At 42.8% G+C, this 22,451-nt stretch overlaps 1 protein-coding gene across 1 annotated transcript in view; it reads right to left on the bottom strand.

Annotated features, from left to right (window-relative positions):
- ST6GAL2 (ST6 beta-galactoside alpha-2,6-sialyltransferase 2) overlaps nt 1-22,451 on the bottom strand; it is a 52,539-nt gene that overhangs the window by 11,589 nt on the left and 18,499 nt on the right. The window contains exons 2-5 of the mRNA XM_071744614.1: nt 14,210-15,212; nt 9,548-9,645; nt 6,325-6,426; nt 5,039-5,213 (exon numbers count right to left, since the gene is read on the bottom strand). Of these exons, the coding sequence (XP_071600715.1) occupies nt 5,039-5,213; nt 6,325-6,426; nt 9,548-9,645; nt 14,210-15,155 (1,321 nt within the window). The 5' untranslated portion in view covers nt 15,156-15,212. The remainder of the gene's footprint in view (nt 1-5,038; nt 5,214-6,324; nt 6,427-9,547; nt 9,646-14,209; nt 15,213-22,451) is intronic.

The following is a 22,451-nucleotide window of genomic DNA, read 5'->3' as shown; positions in this document are numbered from 1 at the left end:
TGGAAGAAGCTTATTTGTGTTGGGTTGCATGCATCTCAGCTGGTTTTAGACCTCTGTTTTGTGTGCATATTGTAGCATTTCAAAAATGTCTGGAAGCAGCGACATATTTAGAATCACAGAATCATTTTGGTTGGAAAAGACCTTTAAAATCCTCAAGTCCAACTGCTAAACCAGCACTGCCAAGTTCACCACTAAACCACACCCCTAAGCATCTCATCTAGATGTCTTTTAAGTAACTCCAGTGATGGTGACTTTACCACTTCCAAGGACAGCCTGTTCCACTACCTGAGCCCTTCCAGTGAAAGACTTTATCCTAATATACAACCTAAACATCTCCTCTAACATCTGAGGCCATTTTCTTTTGTTCTGTCGCTGATTACCTGGGAGAACACACTGACACCCACCTCACTACAACCTTTCAGGTAGTTGTTTTGTTTTTTTTGTTTTGTTTGGTTTGGTTGGTTTTTTCATAATAAACAAATCCAGCTCCGTCAGCCACTTTCCCTCAGCCACTCCATGTTAAGACCTGTGCTCTAGGCCCTTTGCCAGTTTCACTGGCCTTCTCTGGACATGCTCAATGTCTTTTGTGGGGTGAAGTGCCCCAAACAGAACACAGTGTCTGAGGTGCAGCCTCACCGGTGTAGAGTACAGGGGCACAGCCACTTCCCTTTTCCTGCTGACCCCCCTGTTTCTGGCACATGCCACTGGCCATCTTGGCCTCCTGGGCACACTGCTGCCTCATACTCAGTCGGCTGTGGACCAACACCTCCAAGTGTCCTCTACTGTCAGCTTTCCAGGCACTCTTCCCCAAGCCTGTAGTGTTGCATAGGGTTGTTGTGACCAAAGTCCAGGACCTGACACTTGTTAAGTCTCACACAATTTGCCTTGGCCCATTGATACAGTCTGTCCAGGTCCCTCTGCAGAAACTTCCTACCCTCAGGCAGATCAAAACCTTGGGCCAACCCTGTGTCATCTGCAAACGTACTGAGTGTGCACTCAATCCCCTCATCCAGATCACTTATAAAGAGAATCATAGAATCATAGGGGTTGGAAGGGACCTCAAAAGATCATCTAGTCCAACCCCCCCTGCCAGAGCAGGGCCACCTAGAGTACATCGCATAGGAACGTGTCCAGGTGGGTTTTGAATGTCTCCAGTGAAGGAGACTCCACAACCCCCCTGGGCAGCCTGTTCCAGGGCTCCGTCACCCTTACAGTAAAAAGAGAACAAAACTGAGCCCAGTACTGAGCCCTGGGAAACACCACTTGTGACTGGCCACCAGCTGCATTTAACTTCATTTACCACAACGCTTTGGGCCTGGCCATCTAGCCAGTTTTTCATCCAGTGAAAGAGTATTCCTGTCCAAGCCGATAGGAGAAAAAGTCTCCAAAAGGAGAAAAAGTCAAAGGTTTTACTAAAGCCTAGGTAGAAAACATCCACAGCCTTTCCTTAATCCATTAAGAGGGTCACCTGGTCCTAGAAGGAGATGGAGTCAAGCAGGACTTGCCTTTCATAAGCCCATACTTACTAGGTCTGATTACCTGGTTGTCCTGTACATGCTGCCTGTTGGCCCTCAAGATGATGTGCTCTGTAATCCATCCCCAGCATTGAGGTGGGACTGACAGAGCTGTAGTTCCCTCGATCCCACTTCCATCCCTTCTTATAGATGGGCACCACATTTGCCAGTGTCCAGTCAAAGATCCTACCTCTTCTCACTCTCTCATTCCCCTCAAGTCCTAGAATGCAAGAGACCACCTCTTCCCCACAAATAACCCATTAGCCCCTTTACCAATAAACTTAATGTGGGTTAAGTACTTTAATACAGCTACTAACAATGTTAAAAGATTCCCCTGAAACTGATCACTGCTTAAGGGTGCTGACTCAATGCTGCAGAAAACCACAAGGAGAACACATTCTGCCAAGCATCCTCCCTTTGGGAAGACTTGTTTTCTTATAAACAGTGCTAAGCTGCAGAAAGGCAAAAAATGTAATTATTGACGAAACAGTCAAAATCCCCCTGAAACATTCCCGAAAGCAAATAGTCTGATGTTTCCATGGTTTCATTTATACATTTGTTCAGTTTTGTAAACTGGGGCTAAAGAGGTTTAAAAAGCTTGAATAAAAAAGTGCTTCGCTTGACCCAGAACCATTTTTTCTTTTACATTTTCCATACTACTGGCAGCAACAGCAATTTGAGGGATTGCTGCTACACTTCCTCCACAAATGACTGCAGCTCACAGAGGGGATGCCTGAGTTTCTGATGGTGTAACTTGAGGTCGCTTCCAATCCCTAGCATCCTGTGATTCTGTGAGACCAGATTCTTCTGCAGTCTATTCATTCCAATTGCAGTGCATTGCATACAGACTTACAATAAGGTATCCCAATAAAGTGATTAGAATTACTATGATCCATGCTCTAAAGAGCTCAGATTCAGGGATACAGGTCCCTCTGCCTGTGAAAATTCATACGCTCTATATAACAACAACCCATCTTCTTCATACAGCTGTTTTGAGCACAATGGTATTAGCAGTATAGCCATTTAATAAACCATTTTCCCATATCTTCTTGAAATTAAACCACTCATGGTTTAATGATGGCTGTCACTTAGCCATTTTTTTCTACTAATTTTATAGGAAATTATTTCAGAATTTTATAAGGTAGAAGCTAAATATTCATGGTATGCCTTTCATGCAGGTGTCTGACAGCTTCAGTTCCAGCTGCATCATCAAATCACAGAATGGTAGGGGTTGGCACTGACCTCTGATGATCATCGAGTCCAATCCCCCTACCAAAGCAGGATCACTTAGAGCAGGTCACACAGAAACACATCTAGATGGGTCTTGAAAGTCTCTAGAGAAGGAGACTCCATAAACTCTCTGGGCAGCCTTTCAGGTCTCCGTCACCCTTAGACTATAAATTTTTTCCTCATGTTGAGGTGGAAGTTCCCGTGTTCCAGTTTGTGCCTCAGGGCACCACTGAAAAGACACTGACCCCTTCTTCTCGACACCCACCAACGTTATTTGTAAACATCAATAAGATCCTGTCTCAGCCTTCTCTTCTCCAGCCTAAAAGAGCCCCAGGTCTCTCAGCCTTTCCTCATAAGACACATGTTCCAGAGAGATAGCTGATCTGAAGACCAACATGACTTTTTAGATTTCTGCCAAGCTATGTTACATTTTTATCTTGCCTTTTATGACCATCCCTGACAAGAGGCAGTTGCTGTTTCTGTGCTGTCTCTCAGTTTATATTACATTACACATGCAAAGCACAGACATCCAGTCAGTAAGGTCACTGAATAGGAAGCCTCTCCCTAATAAAATATTTAAAATGCATCTGTAAAAACAGTACTTAGTTATCAAATGAGGTGGACAGTCTGACTCCCAATAAGGTTGTCTTACTGCCTTGTTTTGTTATAGCTAATAATAGACCATAATTTCTAAGATCTCCTTTGGAAAAGAACAACATAAATGAACTCCCAGTAAAGGTGAAGGAGCTAAATTTGCATCTGTACACACAGAGTCTATTCATCTGTGCAGCTTTTGTTGGTAATCTTTTTGCTTGTTTAATGATTGATATTTTCAAAGCATTTTCTGCTTGAAGGGTATTTTTTGTCACGAACATCTAACATTCTGTGATTTGGGGCTGCAGATTATGGCTCTATTCTTATACTGAAATTAACACCATTTCTTCAAAGAAAGCTTTTGAGAAATGTTTCTTATGTGTGGTGGAACTACAGATTGACAGCACAATGATCCCCCTTTCTATTCTTATGTTCAGCAGCTGTTAACCTATTTTTATCAACAACTTCATTGCCCCAAGAAATGCTTTTACAAAATGTGAATACTGCTGATGAGATCATTCCACATGAGCAGGCTTCTCCTCATGCATTTTTACAAGAAGGTTCCAAAAACCTCACTTCAGGAAGTAACCCAACTGCCAAGCCATCCTTCTCTTACACACAAGGCCTTATTTTCAGTTACACTCCAAGTAGGCACAACCCACCCAAGTCATAGGTGGGCATCTCCCAGACACCTTTTATTTTATCCCTCTGAGACCCTCAGCATCCTCTCTGAGGCCTTTGGTGGGCGTCAACAATGTCCTAGGATGCCACTACTTTGTACAGAGTCCATGATAAGTGCTCAGATCTGGTCTTCCCATGTCAGATGCAATGTCAGGCATCTTTGCTTTCAGATTCAGATAGAAAGGATGGTAACAGCATTTTCTGACTGCAGCAAATACATAGAGTGGTATCAAAAAGTCAAGGAGGAAAGGATGGAGTTTCCAAAATTAAAAAGGTGTCTGGAGCTATCTGTGTCTCTAGAAGAGTGAGCAGGAGAAGAGTGAGCAAGAAGACCCTGACCCAGCCTTGCTACTCTACTTTCATCCTTTAGACATTCATGATCAGGACCTTCTTATGTATGGCATAAGTCATTATCTTGTATAAACTGGGGACACAGTGCCAAATTATCCCCCAAGAAATAATAAAGAAGGACAAAAAACACAGTGAAACTATATTACTTCATGTGTAAGAAGAAGGGGGCTGCTTTGGGCACTTCCAGACTGAACACCAGAAGCCATGACAGGACATGGGGAATCCCATTCCCATTCCATAACCTGGGAAAGTAATACAGGCTGGCGTGTCAGACAGCATCAGTGATTTCATCCTTACTTCAGGATCTGTCACATGCTTTCACTTCTGTCCTGATGCATCAGTACTCTGTGATCCCAACAAAGAACTTCAGAACAGAGTAAGTTTTCAGCAGATAAATGAATATGGGATAATACAAATTTCTCACAGATGTCTGTATGTTATATAAGCATGGTATGCATATTGTGAATGTGAAGGGCACAAAAACAGAACATTAAATTCACCCAATAATTTTATAGTTCTCATACTGTGTATTTTGGCTAGTCATTGTTTCTGGATAGGGCAAACAGTGCATGTATGTGGACTTGATCCTCATGCAGTGCAGACATAAAAAAATCTAATTTTTTTCTTTAAAATCTCACATATATCAGGCCCACCTTTGGTGCACCTACCAATAAAGCCTGAAGAAGGAGGGTTGGGCTGTATCTTCTCCTTAGTGTTCTCCTGAATGATGTCCCAGAGCTGCCATATAAACTTTGGATGGAGAATGTAAAATGGCTGGTTTGGATTTTTCCTGCGATGCTGTATGTAGGGAGTGAACAGATTGTAGTCTGGCTTCTTATACCACTAGGAACAAAAAAAATAAGATTTTTTTTTAAATCTTATGGTATCCAATGTGTTTTTAACACTACACACAGAAAAATGTGAACAAGTTTCACTCAGGCTCTTCAGAACAGAAGGAAAGGTAGCAAAGCAGCCTGCACGGGTGGATGTGTCTCCCAGAAAACCAGTCCTCACTCCAGGCTATTCTGCTTCCTCTCTTCATAAAGATTCCCAACAAACAGTTCACTGCAGCAGGGGGGGCCAACCCCACCCCCTACTCACAGGCCTACATTAAAAAAAGGGGTTCAAAGAGCCCTGACACAAGATCCAGGCATGGGGGTGAAATCTGCCTCTCCAAGTGTCACTGTCTGTGATGGAGGCAGCAGCAACAGCACGTGAAGAAGCCCAGGAGCAGCCTGTGTAGGAAGCAGGCAGCCTCTGACATCTGTTGCTAAGGGAGTTCAGCAGATGAAGGTTTTCTCTCTACTTTGCAGTCTGCTCAGCTCCAAGTTCCCCTTGCCAAGAGCCATCACATCAACTGGTCCACTGGAGCTGCAGCACCAGCCAAAGAAGAGGCTCCCCCAGTGAGAACCAGATGGATGTCTGATGCTCTCAGTGAGGGGGTGGACTTTGGGGCACAGATGGTTGCAGAGGACTGGGCAAAAAGGGAAGACTGGTGGGGAGGAGGCCTGAGAAGTAAGGAAGGCACCAAGAAAGATTTTGATTATGACGTGGTATTTTGTCTGGGAAAGCAGAGGAGAAGGGAGGAAAAAAATTATGCAGCATTTCATCTTTCCTGATAAAACCTCTATCTGAAATCTAGCAACATTTTCTCCTTGGCAAACACACAGAAAAGTCACTGCTATGTGAAAATAGCATATTTTATAATAAAACCTCATCATCCATCTATCCTACCATCTCAGAGCAGTCCATTCCAGTATAAGGGATAGCTACCAAAAAGCTTTTGACCAATAAACTGATTTTGACCAATTCATGCAGAAGTAGTATTCCTTACTCCTTAAAGGCAGACTTTGGGACTGACAAGTGAGAAGCAGATGACTGCAATACTAAATACATTCTTTGTCTCCAGTGTTTTCAAACTGATTGGGGAGAGAGGTCCAAGCAAGTATCTTACCACATTCAGATTGGCAGAGTAAGGGGCAGGATCCCAGGCTACTAAGATAACATCTTTGTACAAGGAGCTGTCGACAAAGTGATGGTTTGGGTTGGTGAGAATCTGCAAACACAGATGCAAAGAATTTCACAGTGTTAAAAGCAAACAGGATTCAGAAAAATTATAAAATCCTTCTCTAAAATGAAGAATACTCCCCACGCTGCTCTTAATTCTGGCTTGTTTCGTTTAAAAAAAAAAAAATTAAAGCAGCAGCTTAGCCCTAAAGACCACTCATTACAGTTTGAAGTTGGAGGATGCTGAATTACTCTCAATCTGCAAGGGATGTGATAGGACCCCTTGAGATATTACCTATTTGTATATCAACACTACCATGTATTCAAGAACTTGAAAATGAAAGTTACAGTACCTCAGACTGCTGACATGATCCTCCTCTTGGACACAGAGCAACCTTTGAAAGGCTATAGTCCCTAAGAATAATGTCACCTTTTTTTCCCTGCCTCTTCCTTGCCCTCTTCTCCCATTTTGGTTGCTTTTTCATTTAATCAGCAAGAAAGTCTAATTTCAAATAATTCCAAAAAGGCAAATTAGACCTTGACTGTAAGAGCTGGTATACCTAGAAAAACAGTTCCAGGAACTGGCAGGTAACAAGGCTATTTTTGAAATAATTGTCGTATTATTCTGATTTACTGATATAACTCTTCCCAAATCCTGGTACCATGCTTGATCCTCTTGCTCACTGGAAGTTTTCTTTTCACTCCGTCTGGTTCCTCCCTTCCTGGACCCTGTGCATACCTAACCAGATCCCTCTGATCCCTGATGCATCCAATCTCAGGCAGGATTGAGCGGAATGATTTCAGCATTGGTTGAAACAGCACGAATTTAACACCATGAATCCAGCTGTTAAACTAATCAACATTCCAGACAAATAAATTCATACTAATTTTCATTTCCCTTTAGGATCCAATGAGCCATGTTTGATTATGCATATTCTTCTTCAGAAAAATAATATTGTTGCCATAGCAATATTCTTCCTACCATAAACTTTGAGCTTAATGACTTTCCATCAGCCTTGCTATAAGAACGGAATTAGTTGTGCTGCTATCAGCATCCCTAGCTCCATTTCTCTAAGCAGTTTTTGCCTGAGAATGTAAACTCCTTTTTTGAGAGCACAGAATACACAGACCAAAAGGTCAAGCTTTTAAAAGCCTGGTTCTACAATTGTCATACAAAGGAGCTCTTATTTGCCTTTCAATAAGCAAGAGTCCTTGGGAGGTGCTGTCCACAGAAATTTTAGTCTTACTGAGCCTGTATTCATATGTATGAGATGAGTTTCTTCTGGAATAACAATATCTGTTGTGGCTGCACTGCCTTCCTTCATGTCCTTTAAGTTTTCAACAGGGAAGAGGAAGCCCTCAGTTACCTTACAATCAACTGAATGCCAGAATTCCAGCAGGAAGGAAGGAAAAAGATTCAGTAAACCTGCACGGGTAATCCACCTTTAGTATTGGGAAATTTAGTAGGGAAAGCAACTTTTATCAAGTGGTCTGTGGAGTTTTCTCTCTCAGGGAGGGGAAGGTCAGTTTCCCAGCAGGTGGCCAGAGCTTCATAGGGAGCTTCTGACCTCTTTGAAGGAGCAGAAAGGTGGTGAGAATGCAAGCATGAGGAAGCTGTGTGAGCTGAATTTGGCCTGAATTTTAGCCATGCCCCAGTTCTTGAGAGGCTTTGTGGAGAGCAAAGGAGCATAGAAGAAGGACCATGGGACCCTCCACTCCTAGCCTGTTGGAAGAGTGCCACAGCAGCTCTGGGAATCAGAAGGAGCCCATCATCAGAAGGGCTGATTTACCCATTTAGCTCCCCAGCAAATTCAGTGAGAAGCCCAGATCAATCCCTGATCTCTTTCTCCTACAGGGACCCTATTGAGATCAGTCCCCTTAATAGTTCCTATATCCTCTTCCTAGCCTGGCACAGGAGTTCAGGCACGGTGAGCACCATGACATTTTGGCTAACAGTAAATCACAAAATGCCAACAAAACCCAAGAAGTAAAACAAATGACATTAAGATCAATGTTCTCTGGTACACGGATTTCAGCACCTAAGCCAGAGTAATATATTTCTGCTTTCTTTCCCTGAGAAAAGGAAAGGTGGCATATCTAACCCAGATCACTTCAAAGATCTAGTTTGTCCTGCAGCCTCCCAAAGAGCTAAAAAACAAGTGTGAAGGGAATGACAGTGAACAGTCTTCTCCAAGGTGGCAAACAACATAAACTTACACATACTGAGAACACAGCCACTGAAGATTGACTTTGCATGGGCAGTCATTTAAGAAGAACAAAAAAAAAAAAAAAGAACAAATTCTTAAGAATAACAGGAAATGGAAATTCTGCTCTCATTCATCAAGGATCAGTCTGTCTCATGTAAGATGATGTAAGAGCATGCTACATGGCCAACCACACAACTGGTACTAACTAAGTAAACTCATGATTTGGACATGACTTAAAATTTCACAGCAATTCTGTTGTTGCTTTTTGGGTGTGCTTCATAAAGAGGGAAGAGGCTTGGTTTGCCCAAGACCACAGTTCAGGAAATAGTTTTTTCAAAATTGAAAAACTACTCTCAACCATAAGGTGTCACTATAGCTTAATGTACAATTATTTGTTGCCAGCCATATGCAGAAAATCCCATTTCTGTTTCCATACAGATGAATAAACTCGCCTTACATGTAATATCCAGCGTACACTAAAAGTTTTCACAAGCTCATTCCAAAATTTAAAAGAGCAATGACTTGCTAAAGTTATGTATTAATACAACTAACTTTCACTTTTTTCACCTTCCAGTAAGGAGGTAACTGGGGAACTGGAAAATATGAGAAAAGAGCTTTGAGATCCCCACAGCTCAGCCTTTATGAAGATCCCAGAGGCAGTATGGTGATGGTCTTCTGTACTGATGCCTCTGACATCCTGCACAGCCAATCCAGATGTAGGAGAAATGAGAAACTTTGCAAACAAATTCTTTAAAACATGGATAACAAGTAGCTACTGCAATCATTCTACACTGACAGCAGTGGGAACAGCCCTATAAGGGAGAACTTGTACCTGCTCTACATCATGACTGTTAAATCACTACCTGTTTCCCAGATTAGCAAACACGTTTTCAAAAGTTATTAATTTAATGTCATATTGTACAGAAGTGATACTGACTTGAATTTACAAAAGGAAGGTCTTACCTGAGAGTTAATGATCCGCATCGTTGTTTTATTTCCAACATCTTTTTCATAGCCATGTGTTGGAGCAGAATTAAATCTTAGGACAGCATCATGAGAATCTAGAAGCATAAATGCAGGAGTAATTTTTATTTCTCTCAGGATTATATGACAGCAAAATAAAACAAATTATCTAAGATAATGTAAAACTTAACACATTTCTCCTAATCCTGATACGCTAAGGATGCTGAACATCCTACTATGTGCAAAGAAAAATCCTCTTGTATCTGCCGTGTTATTAACATTATTAAAATCCACTAGAAAAAAGTTCAGAATCATCTATTCATGTAGCTTGCTATATTTAAATATTTCTATTAATTGGATGAATTTACTGTGGAAAAGTTATTACTACATCCCGCACACACAATTACTAGCTATTTCTATTGAAAGATTTACAATTAATTACTCCATGCAAAAGCACAGTAATTGCAAGGACATCTAATCGCAGATTTGAATGAGTAACAACACTTCAGCTCATGCTTCAGAGTATTTTATAATACCTGAAAATCTCAAACCAACTCAAACCTATTAATCATACCATGTACTTGATTCTCAAGGCCCATACAAGTTGTAAAGAGTCTGGTTAGGGAACTCAGACCACAAACCTGCTCATACACAGAAACCCAAGGATCCCTTGGTAGCAAAGATCTAACAGAGCTGAACTATCAAAGTCTCCCCATGAGCTGTTGACCTTGGAGTCAAGTAGAACAGAAAGCAGATACAGGTCAAGTATGGGTCAAGGGTAGACACTATGTGCAAGCCTCTGCTGGATAAAAGATAATCAGTCTCCCAGTGCTTCTTTTAAAGAGATCTCAAAGCCCAAAAAGGTGTGAGGGAGACTAAGACATACCCATTGCCCAAAAATACAGTTCCTCAATAGCCCTCTAATCTGGATTTCTTCTATCCCTTCTATCAATGGAAGCAGAGGGTATGATTCAGGCCAAAATGGGCATGTAACCCATAGGTATTTTACTCAGCTGTTTATCTTTAGCCACTTCAGATGGGGTCATCTGTAGCTCAAAAATGGAGCAAAAATGCCTCAAAGGAGGCAGAAGTTTCCAAAAATAACCAAGATACTTCACTGGATTTCAGCCTGATCCTATCAAACTGGGATCTTCCAGCCATTCGTTCTTACTTTAACATGAAAAGAGATTTTTGCCAAATGCCCACTGTGCTCAACTCCTCAGAAGGTGAGATTTTTTCTTATGTCCTTGTGCAGGGACAAACCAAATCTCAATACCTAGACATAATCTGCCTAAACATAAGCACTGACTGCATAGGAGCTGCACAACACAAAGTCCCGGACACAAAGTACTTCACATTTTTTGAGAAGGAAAAGCAAAGCAAATGAAACCTGCTTATAGATTTAAAAACAGCAATTGGGACCAGGATTTGATAACTTTTTGACAATCTGTTGACTGAGAACTATGAATTGGGTGGGAAATGGAAATTGTATTATGAAATTGACTTAATTGAGAGACAGTGTGCTGCATTTCCAACATTAGCCATGCTGGTTCTTTGTATTAAGAGTGAAAAACTTTCCTTCACTGTGAACTATATGATCAGTACACAGCCCAACACTGATAACAGCTGGTTTTAAGTCAACTGATTTTAATCTTATTAAGTATTTGGAGATAACAATTGTAAAGATATGAAAAGTTTTGATTTTGACTGCAGATGGTGCCAAAATAACTGGGTCTCCTATTAAACAGCATGATCACAATGAGAGTGTTTGCTGTATTTGCACAGTATTTCCCAACTAATTTCATTGAAAAACAACCGGAGGGTTGAAAGGGAGGAGAGCAAAAGGCAGAAGAAAAACTAAGATTTCTGTCTGCGTTTCCAACAAGAGCACAGAAGAGGGAGCTAAAGTCCTATGAAGAGAAAGGTCCTCCACCGCTGCTCTCAAGCCTTTTTTTTTTTTTTTTTTTCTTTCAGGAGAATAAGCAGTAAAAGCCTTTTGCCTGTAGCAACTCCATCCACCAAGGCTGTACAGTCCACGGCCTAAAAGCCAGAACTCATCCATGGGATGCTTTTCCCCACCTCCCACATGATGCTGACTCTGCCATGCCCATGGACATGGAGGACCTCAGAATGGGTGCCTGGAATGGGTGCCTGGCTGACTCCATAGAGCAGCAGCACAACCAGCTGCCCAAGGTGCTTCTGAACTGGTAGGTTTGGTTGCATTTTCCACCAAGCACTGGTAGCTCTGGTGCCAGAGAACAGTCTTCTCCTACAGCTGTGCATGCACAGCAACATCCTGTACTCTGTTCCTTCTCTTCTTGGTCACTCTTCTCAAGGACTAAAGGGGAGGTGGAAAGGCACAGCAAAGAGCTCATCTGTAACATATATCTGGACTCTGCAGGGGAAGCATAACTTCTTCCCCAAGGGGATAATGATACAAATGGATGCTGAAACTTCCATTTCCCCATTTTAATTGCGAAACACTGGCATGATGTCTCCAGTGTATTAGTACTTCCCAGGAGCGTGCTGACCTATGAGGAGAGGCTGAGGGAGCTGGGGCTGTTCAGCCTGGAGAAGAGGAGGCTCAGAGGAGACCTCATCACTCTCTACAACTCCCTGAAAGGAGGGGGTAGCCAGGGGGGGTTGGTCTCTTTTCCCAGGCAACTCTCAGCAAGACAAGAGGGCACGGTCTCAAGTTGTGCCAGGGGAGGTTTAGGTTGGATATTAGAAAGAATTTCTTTACTGAGAGGGTGATCAGACATTGGAATGGGCTGCCCAGGGAAGTAGTGGATTCTCTGTCCCTGGAGATATTTAAAAAGAGACTGGATGTGGCACTCAGTGCCATGGTCTGGTAACTGCAGCGGTAGTGGATCAAGGGTTGGACTTGATGATCTCTGAGGTCCCTTCCAACCCAGACAATTCTATGATTCTATGACCACTAAGACTCACAGGTTTGCACCAGACCTTTAAGCAGTAAGCTCTCCCTCACAGTTCTGGCCCAAATTCTCTGCATGCACAAGTACCTGTCCATGACCTGGAAAACACTTAGAAAAAAACCTTCTGCGACTCCTGCTGCCCCACACAGTTTCCTCTACAACAGGTAGAAGGAGATACGAAACTTCAGTGCAGGCCTTTCCAAAGAGTATCTTCTCCTTTTAGAGGGCACAAGATGACAATTCCCCAATTACATCAAAAGCTCTTCCTCAGACAATGGCACATGCTTTCTGTGCCCAGACTATTTCTGTGGGTACACACAGGACCATACAGGCCCCAAATACTCCATCAAGCACCCGAGTCCATACCTGGGCTGCAAATATGTGATGATTCACGCTGTAATACATGAACACGTAAGTATGCGACAGTGTGTGATGGATTCTTCTGCACAGTGCTAATCCACACCAGTGTAATCTGAATGTACTGGGGAACAGTGACAGAAGATGATTGTTTCAGTCAAGGATAACACACTGGAGAAGGGAGTAACTCTTAGGTGATTTCACTCCAAAGATTTATAAATCAGTGGTGCTTCCTGTGAAACTGGGGTTACCCTGGTGTGATTTTAGCTTCAGGCTGGTCAGGCACCCGTGCAGTGCTGGAAGCCTATTAGAGCAGTTTGATGATGATAGCAGCTCTACTATATCCCAGAGATTTAAAAAAACCCATCTGTGTCAAAGAAATGATTCAGTACGATGAAGCAGGCATTGGGATGTGAAGTCCTGGAAGACGGGAGGATTACTGAGAGCACATCAAAAGGTTTTTATAGAGAGCTGAAGGAGATAACTCTTCTTGTTCCAGAAGCAAGTTTGGAACATGGATTTCATCCTTCTTTCAGTGCTCCTAGCGTACTGCACACATACTACTAAAAGAACTACTGAGGCATTAACATGAGTAGCAGCATTCATTTTTTTAAAGAAAAAATAGAACTGACCTGAATTAGTTTTATGGCTCTACAACCCTTTCCTGAATAGCTACCACAAAACTCCCACCTTAAAGTGGGGAATTTCATAGACTTTTGACATTGCAGCACACCTATAACCTCACTGACTCAGGTCAGCAATGAAAAAAACAATGGGAGAAGATACTTGAACTCATTTAAATTCATGCTTAGAAAAGAGGTCATGGGGCTTTACCCCTGGGCAAGGGTCTGAATTCTATATGTCTATGAACTCTAGAAAGTAGAAGTTGAAGAAAAAGCTCCACTGCCTCTTGGCACAGAAACAACATTCACTCCAGGACAGCAACCGCAAGAAGTGTCTCTATGAGCCACAGCAAAAAATCAAGTATAACACAGATTTGCAAAATAAAGCCTGAACATGGCTCTAATACAAAGATACAAAGACACACCACAGCAAAATGTCAAGTCTGGCATGATGATATATGGTGAAACCAGTGCCTCCTTTATATTACAAGGTGTAATATGGTAAGAAAGCACCGTTGTTTTTTTGAAATCAAATTATGACTTCAGACCTGATTTTCTTTTCAGCTACACTGTCCTGAAAGTGAACAGCTTCACAGAAGTCCATAAGCTCACACTCATGTAATGCTGGTGAGAGAGAACAACCAGGCTTTACAGACCTCTGCTTGAGAAGAATGAACCTTTTGAAAGACAGACATGAATCCACACATGTACATACGTATGCACATGAATAGATGCATTTCACCCACCTATTTCATCCCCCAGAGAGGAGTTGAGTATTGCACCAGCAGACATAACTACGGCACAGCTCCCAAAGCCATGTGTATATAATTTGCCCAGTGGAATTTGGGGAACGTGCTTTTCCCATCCCAGAGTGGAGAAGGGAGCCTCCTTGCCATCTATTGTTTTCACATTCACCCTTTCTTTCAGCTCACAGAATAGCTGGTCTCCTGTCAACTTGGAGTTTCGCTTCCCCTTGAACCGCACCCCATGCTTATTGGTGCTCAAATAATCTTTCATCGCCTTCTGCAGTCGAGGGTTTAGCATCTTGGAAGAGACATCCCCTTTCCAAAGCTTGTAAAGAAAGGATTTCGACATTGTGGAATAGAGTCCATCCCAGTCATCAGACTCGTCAAGCATCTGGCTTTTCCTGTGCTTTGAGCTCCTTCTCCTCATTCTTCTCCGATGGCTCCAGTTGTTCTGTAAAATATTTACTTTGGGATTTTCCTCATTGGCTGAGATGAATTTGGCTATCTCTTCAAGGTGGTTGTGTGAGCGAGGCTGACCAGCAGCAAATAAATAATCATCAGTCACTTGGTAGAATGCACTTTTTGATTTTCTTCCTACCTGGGATGGAAAAAACTCATCTTCACTCCTAAAGGCATCTTCCAAATCAGTCCATTTCTTAATACTTCCAGTCCCCGATTTAAATGTACCTAAGAGATCTTCATTAAGAAGTACCTGGTTCCCATCAATGGTTTCAGAGAATGATGGATCATGTATCGCTCCCATGATAACTCTCTGCTTGCCCTGAAGGGGCAAAAGCCTCTTAGTTTCAATATAAGAAAAGGAACTGGGAACTGGTTCAGCAGTGTTGCTATCTGTAAAATAGATGAATATCACCAGAAAAAGCAGACCCCATGCAAAGATCCCAAACAGCATGAGTTGTTTCCATTGCTTCAAGTTAGGTTTCATGGCAATGCCTTTAGCAGCTCCTCTGTGCCTTGAAGGATTGGTGAAGGAAAATGAAACCTGGAAAGAACATCAAATATTAATCAAGAACGGTTTTAAAAATAGATACAATTCAGAAATATCTAACACGCTTTGATAGAAGGTGCAGAATTAATCTCCAAGCTGTAGCACAGAGGATTCAGAAGCAGAAGCAAAGTTGGGAGCCTGCAGACACTGTAGGAGTGACACACTTTGGCTGTAACCACACAGTGACAGCTGCCAGCTACAAAAGAAGCTGGTGGCCAGTTTCTACAGTAACACTGGATCCTGCCTTCAGGGAGATCATGTGCCTGCCTGCTTCTGCTATACAGAGCATAGCATTGAGAGCAAAAGCAAAAGCCATGCCTGGCTGTATGCACAGTGGGAACAATATTAGTTGTCTTCTCTTTCGCCCTTGAAAGTCCTTTACATGGTGTGAGGGTGGGCAAGCCTCTGTGCAACTGGGCAGGGGGGCACAAACTCTCAACTGGGCATCCCTCCAATGCCCACAGCCCTGTGGATATCACCAAGGGAGAATAGGGAAAGGCATCAGACTGGTGAGTCAGAGGGAAGCCTTTGCTTTTCCTCAGATGATAGGAAATGGCACAGTCATTGGGCAACGTCTTTTGCTGCAGCCCAGGATCAGACCCAAATAAGAGAACATCTGTTGTACCTCTGCTATGGATGCAGCACACGTGCTGAGGTGGCTGGAAGGAATTCTGTGTGCCAAGGCATGAGGGGTCTGCATTTTCCAAAAAGGGGGATGGATGGCACAACTAACTAAATACATGTGCTTAAGATAATGATTTTTGCATGGAAGCAGTGGGTAAGGAATGTCAGACTTAAGAACTGGAAAACTGAGCTCTACTGATACCTGTGGGGATTTTGGATAACTCGAGCATTATTGGAGGGTTACATGGTTCAAAGTCTGACTGAAGGGGGTGCACTCCAAAGCAAATACACAATGCATTGCTGGACCATCACACACACAATGCCCTTACACAAGTTCACTTGTATAATCAAGTGGTGTGGGCACTGGTAACAAAGCTGGCTGAAAAAATCCAGACATTCTTTACCATAAGCTTTATCATTCAGCCCCCTGCACTATAGACATCGTCAGCCTCAGTTGCTACACTGCAGTGGAAGTCAGTGTACTACACTACTTAGTGACAGATCACTTACCTGATCTGGATTAAAAATAAACCCCTTCTTCAGAGGTTTTATTTCTAACCTCATTTATTTCAATGACCACTCAATGGTACAATTTAAGAGCCACTTGTACAAGCCAGCTGTGATTAGAAAAGGGAAAAAGAGGGAGTGGGGGCGGGCTCGGATTTCATTAACAGCCTCAGGAGCCATCATCTCATCACCCTGTATCTGAAAAGCCCACACATCTCACACACCTCTGGTAACACACTGCCTGCTGATACCTGACCATGAGCAGGGACAAAAAACCATGGTCACCATACACTACCACCTCTCTGCAAGCTGCTAAAGTACATCAAAGCTGAGTTCAAAGTTTAGGCTGAGGCTGTAACTAAGGCTGTTTTCACATCAAAAAGAAAGCAGTAATAACACTGGTCTAAGTCACTCCCTGCTCTCTCGTTTCTACATCTTAAAGGTCCCTTCCAACACTGAAAATTCTATGATTAAAAGATCTTTACTCTGCTGCCACCACAATCCCCTGGGTATGAGGCTGGCATATTACAAATTTGACTGGTAAAATGTATATAGTAGGATTTTAGGGTGGGAAATACATACGTTAGAGGGTTCTTCTGGTTTGGTTTGGATTTTTTTAAGCTGAGTCAGTCCCTTTATCTACCTTAGTGTGGTAACACATCTCGTTCTTTCAGGACAAACAGGAGATTGCCTACCACAATGCAGAGGCAAGAACAAACCACAGGTGGTATTAGCAGGGATACTTTTGGGCTAGCACTTCTGCTGACCTCCTGGGAATGTGAGGCCACAGCTTCACATTTCCAAACACAGTCTATTTTCATGATCTAGGCAAAGCCTAAAGTATTTAACAAAGCAAGCTGACTTTCGGATTCAACACTGTGTCCAGAGAGAGGATTTATATCACACTTGAATGACCAAATGTCATTGCAAAGACGTTAATTTCTAGTACACTGGAAAAAAAAAACATCATGAATGAAATAACCCTGTGCTCTACACACATTTGGCTTGCCTCACATGAAAACACATAGAAAAAAAAAGAACTATTACTCCAACTGACCCATTTCCTACTTGCATTCTGCCTCTCTGCAAGATTGCTCTCTGCAGCATCTTGAAGCTCCCCCCAACTCCTTCCAATTTTAAATCACTACAGGCTATGTCCTGTGGGAGTCAACTTACAGTATATGACTGTTGTGCAACTTAGGTCTGCCCTGAAGTTATTGCAACCTGCCCACTCATCACTGTTCAGATGGTTTGCATTTTTAAATCAGCATTCTTCACCCGCCTGAACTGCTTTCATCCCTTTTTATCATTTTCCCTGCTGTGTTTCCCCAGCACTTTTCAACACGTGGCTTCCAAACCACTGTGTAAGTTACTCTTTGCTCAGTCAGATGTTTCTCCTGCTGAATATACATTTCTTATAGGATCTGCAGAGGAAGCATCTTGCAGAATCTTTTTAGCAGACAAGCTTGCAGGAAGTCAAAGCTAAAAAGGAAGAAGTTACCAATCTTTTCAACTGAGTCACGCAAGTATTCCGAATAGTATTTAAATGTAATCCATAACAAAATCCCATGTTTTTCCTAAATTTGTCCCAATTCTTATCACCATAAACTGGTAAGAAACAGAAAGGGTTTAATCTTAATTCAGGTGTGGGACTATGAAAGTTGCTAATAGGCTGTGATCACATCTGTTTGGTGCAGCACACTGCCTCAAGCATGAAGAATTAGTCTGGACTCCTAAATTTGATGTTCAGGTTCTAATCTGAAAAAGGAATGAATTGCACTATTAATTACTTTTAAACCAAAGCAAATCATGTGGGGTTTTTTTTCCCCCAACACTCACAAAGTCATAAATAGAAGCACACTTGTCTTGGTTGGCATGCACATGAGAGCATGCATGGTTACCTTCTTCATGCAGCAAAAAATTATCTGTGTAAAACAGAAAAATCAGCATGCCGCAGCACATTTGTCAGCACTGCAAGCAAAAGTAGAGACATCAGTGAGAATAAATCTACAAACCTTACACATTAACTACTGCAGAAGCTTATCTACAATCCCTTGTTGCAAATGGGGCCTCAGAAAGGATACTCAGATCTCTTGAAGACCGGAGCTATGCAGGCAAATCTCTGTGCTGCTTTAATGTTTTCTTGCTCACAAGAAAAGCCTTGTCCTCCAGCAGTACAGCTGAGCTGGAAGCGAATTCAAGGTCATTACTGTATTAGTTGCAAAAGGACCCCTACAACCTCACAGGATCTTGAAGGCTGTGTGTGGAAAGCTGCAGTAAGTCCAAGAAAATATCAGTTTATCTTATCTCCCTCTGCACTAAACATTCAGTCCTCTCCCCCTCAGCCCCTGCAGCTTCTCACACCTCACAGTCGCTGGCTTTGGGAATGTCTGGAAGGAAAAGGAAGCTCCTCCACACGCTTACCACCCTCCTTGCTTATGGCAGACCCCACTGCTGCTCATTGGGGAATCTCCCTGGATACCACCTGGAGATGAACTTGGACGCATGCCCTGAGTTCCTGATGGCAGCTCATCTCAATTACAAAAAGAAAAACATTTGTGTAGGAAACCAGAAATTATGATCACGATGAATTACATTGGCTAAATAAAGAAAAAACAGATGGTTTCACTGGTGGAATTATTGAAGCCCACTGGATGCTTCAGGAAGCAACTCGGACCTCTCTCATCTATGCTCATCGTACAGGTTTCAAGCTGTCAAATCAATTCTACATGAATTTAAAAATTATCATTAATGGTGTTCATTGCCTCCACCTCCCCCCCTCCCCAACCTCCCTGACATAATAATTCTTCTCCCTACTTACACACAAGACTGCTGGAGGGAAAGCTTCTGCCAAGGAGGACCAGAAGAATAAGTCCGCACCTGGGAAAACACCCAAGACTTTACCCAACTCAGCTTCCTCTTCAGCACATGTATTAAGTCTGTTTGACCCAGAGGCTGAAGACCTCCTTTTCCTTCTTATCTCCTTTCTGATGGACTCTTTCAATCATTAACTGATTTAAGCTCCAGCTGCCATATGGAGTGGGGCTTTTTCCTAACCCAGTCTGGTTGTTTGCATGAAAGCCATGGAAGATGAGAGGCAAGGTACAAAGCAGTGAAGTCAGCAGAAATGGGAGATTTACCTATTTGCTTAATACAAGCACTAGCAGCAGCTATGAAAAAGAAAGGCAAACCCCAAGAGTATCCTTGAAGCATCCCAGGAAATAAAGATAATTCCTCGATGGAAATTAAAAGCCGATTTTCCAAAAGTAGCATCCGTTTTATGGGAAATTTTACTTCGCCAGGCTACGATGCAAGAAACCAATGTGCTCCCCCCTCCCCTTATATAGCCCATTGTTTCACAACAAGGAGCACTTTTAATTTTTCTAAAGAAGGCCTCCTGACTATTTCTAAAACGAGAGGAGATGGATGAGGGAGATTTTTTTTTTTTTAATTCCTTTGAAACATTCCTCCCTTTCAACACTGTCTATTGTTAAATTAATTTGCACAGACCCCAGCAGCTCAGAGGTCAGGATGGTTCAAGTTGATGTTCTAAGCTGTGCACTGTTATGTTAAATAGGGTTTTTCTTGGCTGAAGCTTTGCAGCGAGAAGGTCACCTCGGGGTTATTTGGGGTAGCAAATGTTAGCTGTGGCAACCGTTCCCAGAGGGCTGAAAATCAGACCAGGATTTATTTGATGGAAAGCTTAGACGGTCTGAACATATAGCAAATGCTCCTTTAGATTCCTTCATCTCTTAGTCAGCTAATTTCAGGGTATTAAGAAACCTCTAGCATAGGGCAAGACAGCTGGAGGCTGCGTTTCCAGGGGGGATGAAACACACTCATCCTCTCATGTGGGAAGTGCCACATCGGTTTTAGCATCATCACATCATTTCTGTGGTGCAAGCCATAGAGTAGGCAGCAACAGTCAAGCCTGTGGGGAACAGTGACTGCCAAAAGATGTATATTAGTCTGTTGATGGCCTGGGCACTTGTCTTAGGGGCTGTGATTAGGCCTCCCAGTGAATGAATCTCTTTTGGACAACTGTCTCGTTAGTCCTGATCCATCTGGTTCCTTCGTTCAGTGTTATTTTCAGAAGAGTCAAGCTGCATTCAGTATTATTTGTGGCAAAGTAAGAAAATGTCTTCTGAAACAAAGAAGAAACATCCAAACAACTCAGAAGTAGCATTTTTTCTTCTGTTTTCAATCTTGCTCAGTGCCTTTTTAACCTATATTTAGTTATCATCTTAGGGAAAATTCCTTGGGAGGTATGTAAATGCTGGAATTGCTAACCTGAATTACCCCTTAAATGTGAGCCAAGCTTCCCAAGCAAAGCATAGTCTCAGGTTCTTGTTTGCTTCTGGGGATGGAGCTAGGCAGTGTGTCTGTTCTCAGCTCCTCTGATAAAACCCTCACATTAAAGGAGGTGGGGGTGAAGTGGCTTTTTTTTTTAAAAAATGTTTTTACTAATGACCCATTTCCAAGAGCTCAGGCTCTAAGAAAATTACCAAATATAGCGAGACTTGCAGTAAAACTCACTCGAGCTGGCAACCCAGCAGCTGGAGAAATGCTCAGTGGGGTTTCTGCCAAGGAACGTGTCCTAGATTATCCTGCAGGAGCATGGGGGCTTAGACACATCCATCTCCAGGTTGTAGTGGGAGGTCAAAGCTATCTTTCATGCATCTGATACCCACTCTCCACACTCCATCATCAAGTTCAAGCTGCCTGGCACTGGAGCCAGCTATCACTTTCCCACTGCCCACAGTACCACCTGCACAGCCCAGGGACCACATACAGGTTATGTTGAGTGTGGGCTGACAGGAGGGAAGTAAAAATAACTGTACCAGCTCTTAGCCTTCACAGGCAGACTTGCCCAGTGCCAATGGAAATGTTCAACACAGCATCAGGGGCCAGGGAAAAGTGGCTTCAAAGTGACTAACTGCATCTCTTGGGTCAACTTCTACCTACCCAACTTGCAGCATCTTTTCTCATGAGCCGTGACAGCAGCTGTTGCTCTGATACACACAAAGATTCAATGCCCTGGGTCAGGATTTCCTCCCAAATTTCAGGTCAGGGGAGACAATGCAAACTCTTTGTCTTTTATGAATTGGTTATGAGCTTACCACAGTCTTGTGACTGTAACTGAGGGTTTCTATAGAAATCCACTACATATCACTGCATATGAAATTCAGAACAACTTCAGTCACCTCCAGGCTCTTGAATCAAAATTGACAAAGGGGCAGAAGAGTCACACAATGTGCTGAAACTAAGCAATATTCACAGCATAACCCAGCCCCCACAGCCTCTCAAGATGCCCCTCACACAGCCATGAGCTACCCACACTCAGCGCTACCTACTTCTGACCCTTTTTTTTTTTTTTTTTTTTTTTTTTTGCCATTTGCTCTTGCCATATTTTTGCTGTGCCCTGGCCCTGTTCACAGTGAGATGCGACAGCTCAAGGCTCCTTTGAGTTGCAGCAAACAGCAGCATTTGGTTCCACCATGCAACATGGATGCAGAAACTGCCACTTTGCCCCTAGTCCCTAGCCAAGGTACCATGAAAAGGAACTAAACTCTTATCTACATCAGTATAAAACCACAGGAAATATCCAAAGACATTGCAAGTGTGTTTTCCCTGAATAATGATGGAGGGATTCAGCTCTGTCCAAAACCCACCCCAGCTGGCTGCACACTTGCACCTCAGTAGTTTCTCTACACAGGCAAATCCTCGTGGATCAGGCCACACAGCCCCAGTGTTTTTTCTGCATCTCTGTTGCCCCTTGTAAGCTGCAAGTCAAAGAGAAACTGCAGTTATTCCCAGGGGACCTGATCAGCCACAGGGTCCTGGAAAGACAAACACCACACATTTGCACCTGGCGTGCAGGCTGAGATGGCAAACTGGCAGCAGCTAAAAGCCAGGTGTGGAAACAAGGCCATCCAGACTAATAGCCATCACTTGCACACCATCTGTTAATACATAACCACTTTATTAATGTGGGTATTTTTCTTTTTTTTTTTTTTTTTTTTTTATTGCTGAGGTGAGGTCAATGAGGAGGAAGCAAGTGCGCCGATGACAGGGAGGAAGAACTGAAGACTGGGGGAGGCT

This window comes from Heliangelus exortis, chromosome 1, assembly GCF_036169615.1.
Source record: "Heliangelus exortis chromosome 1, bHelExo1.hap1, whole genome shotgun sequence".
Lineage (NCBI taxonomy): Eukaryota > Metazoa > Chordata > Aves > Apodiformes > Trochilidae > Heliangelus > Heliangelus exortis.
This window is presented reverse-complemented; position numbering and strand designations above follow the sequence as displayed.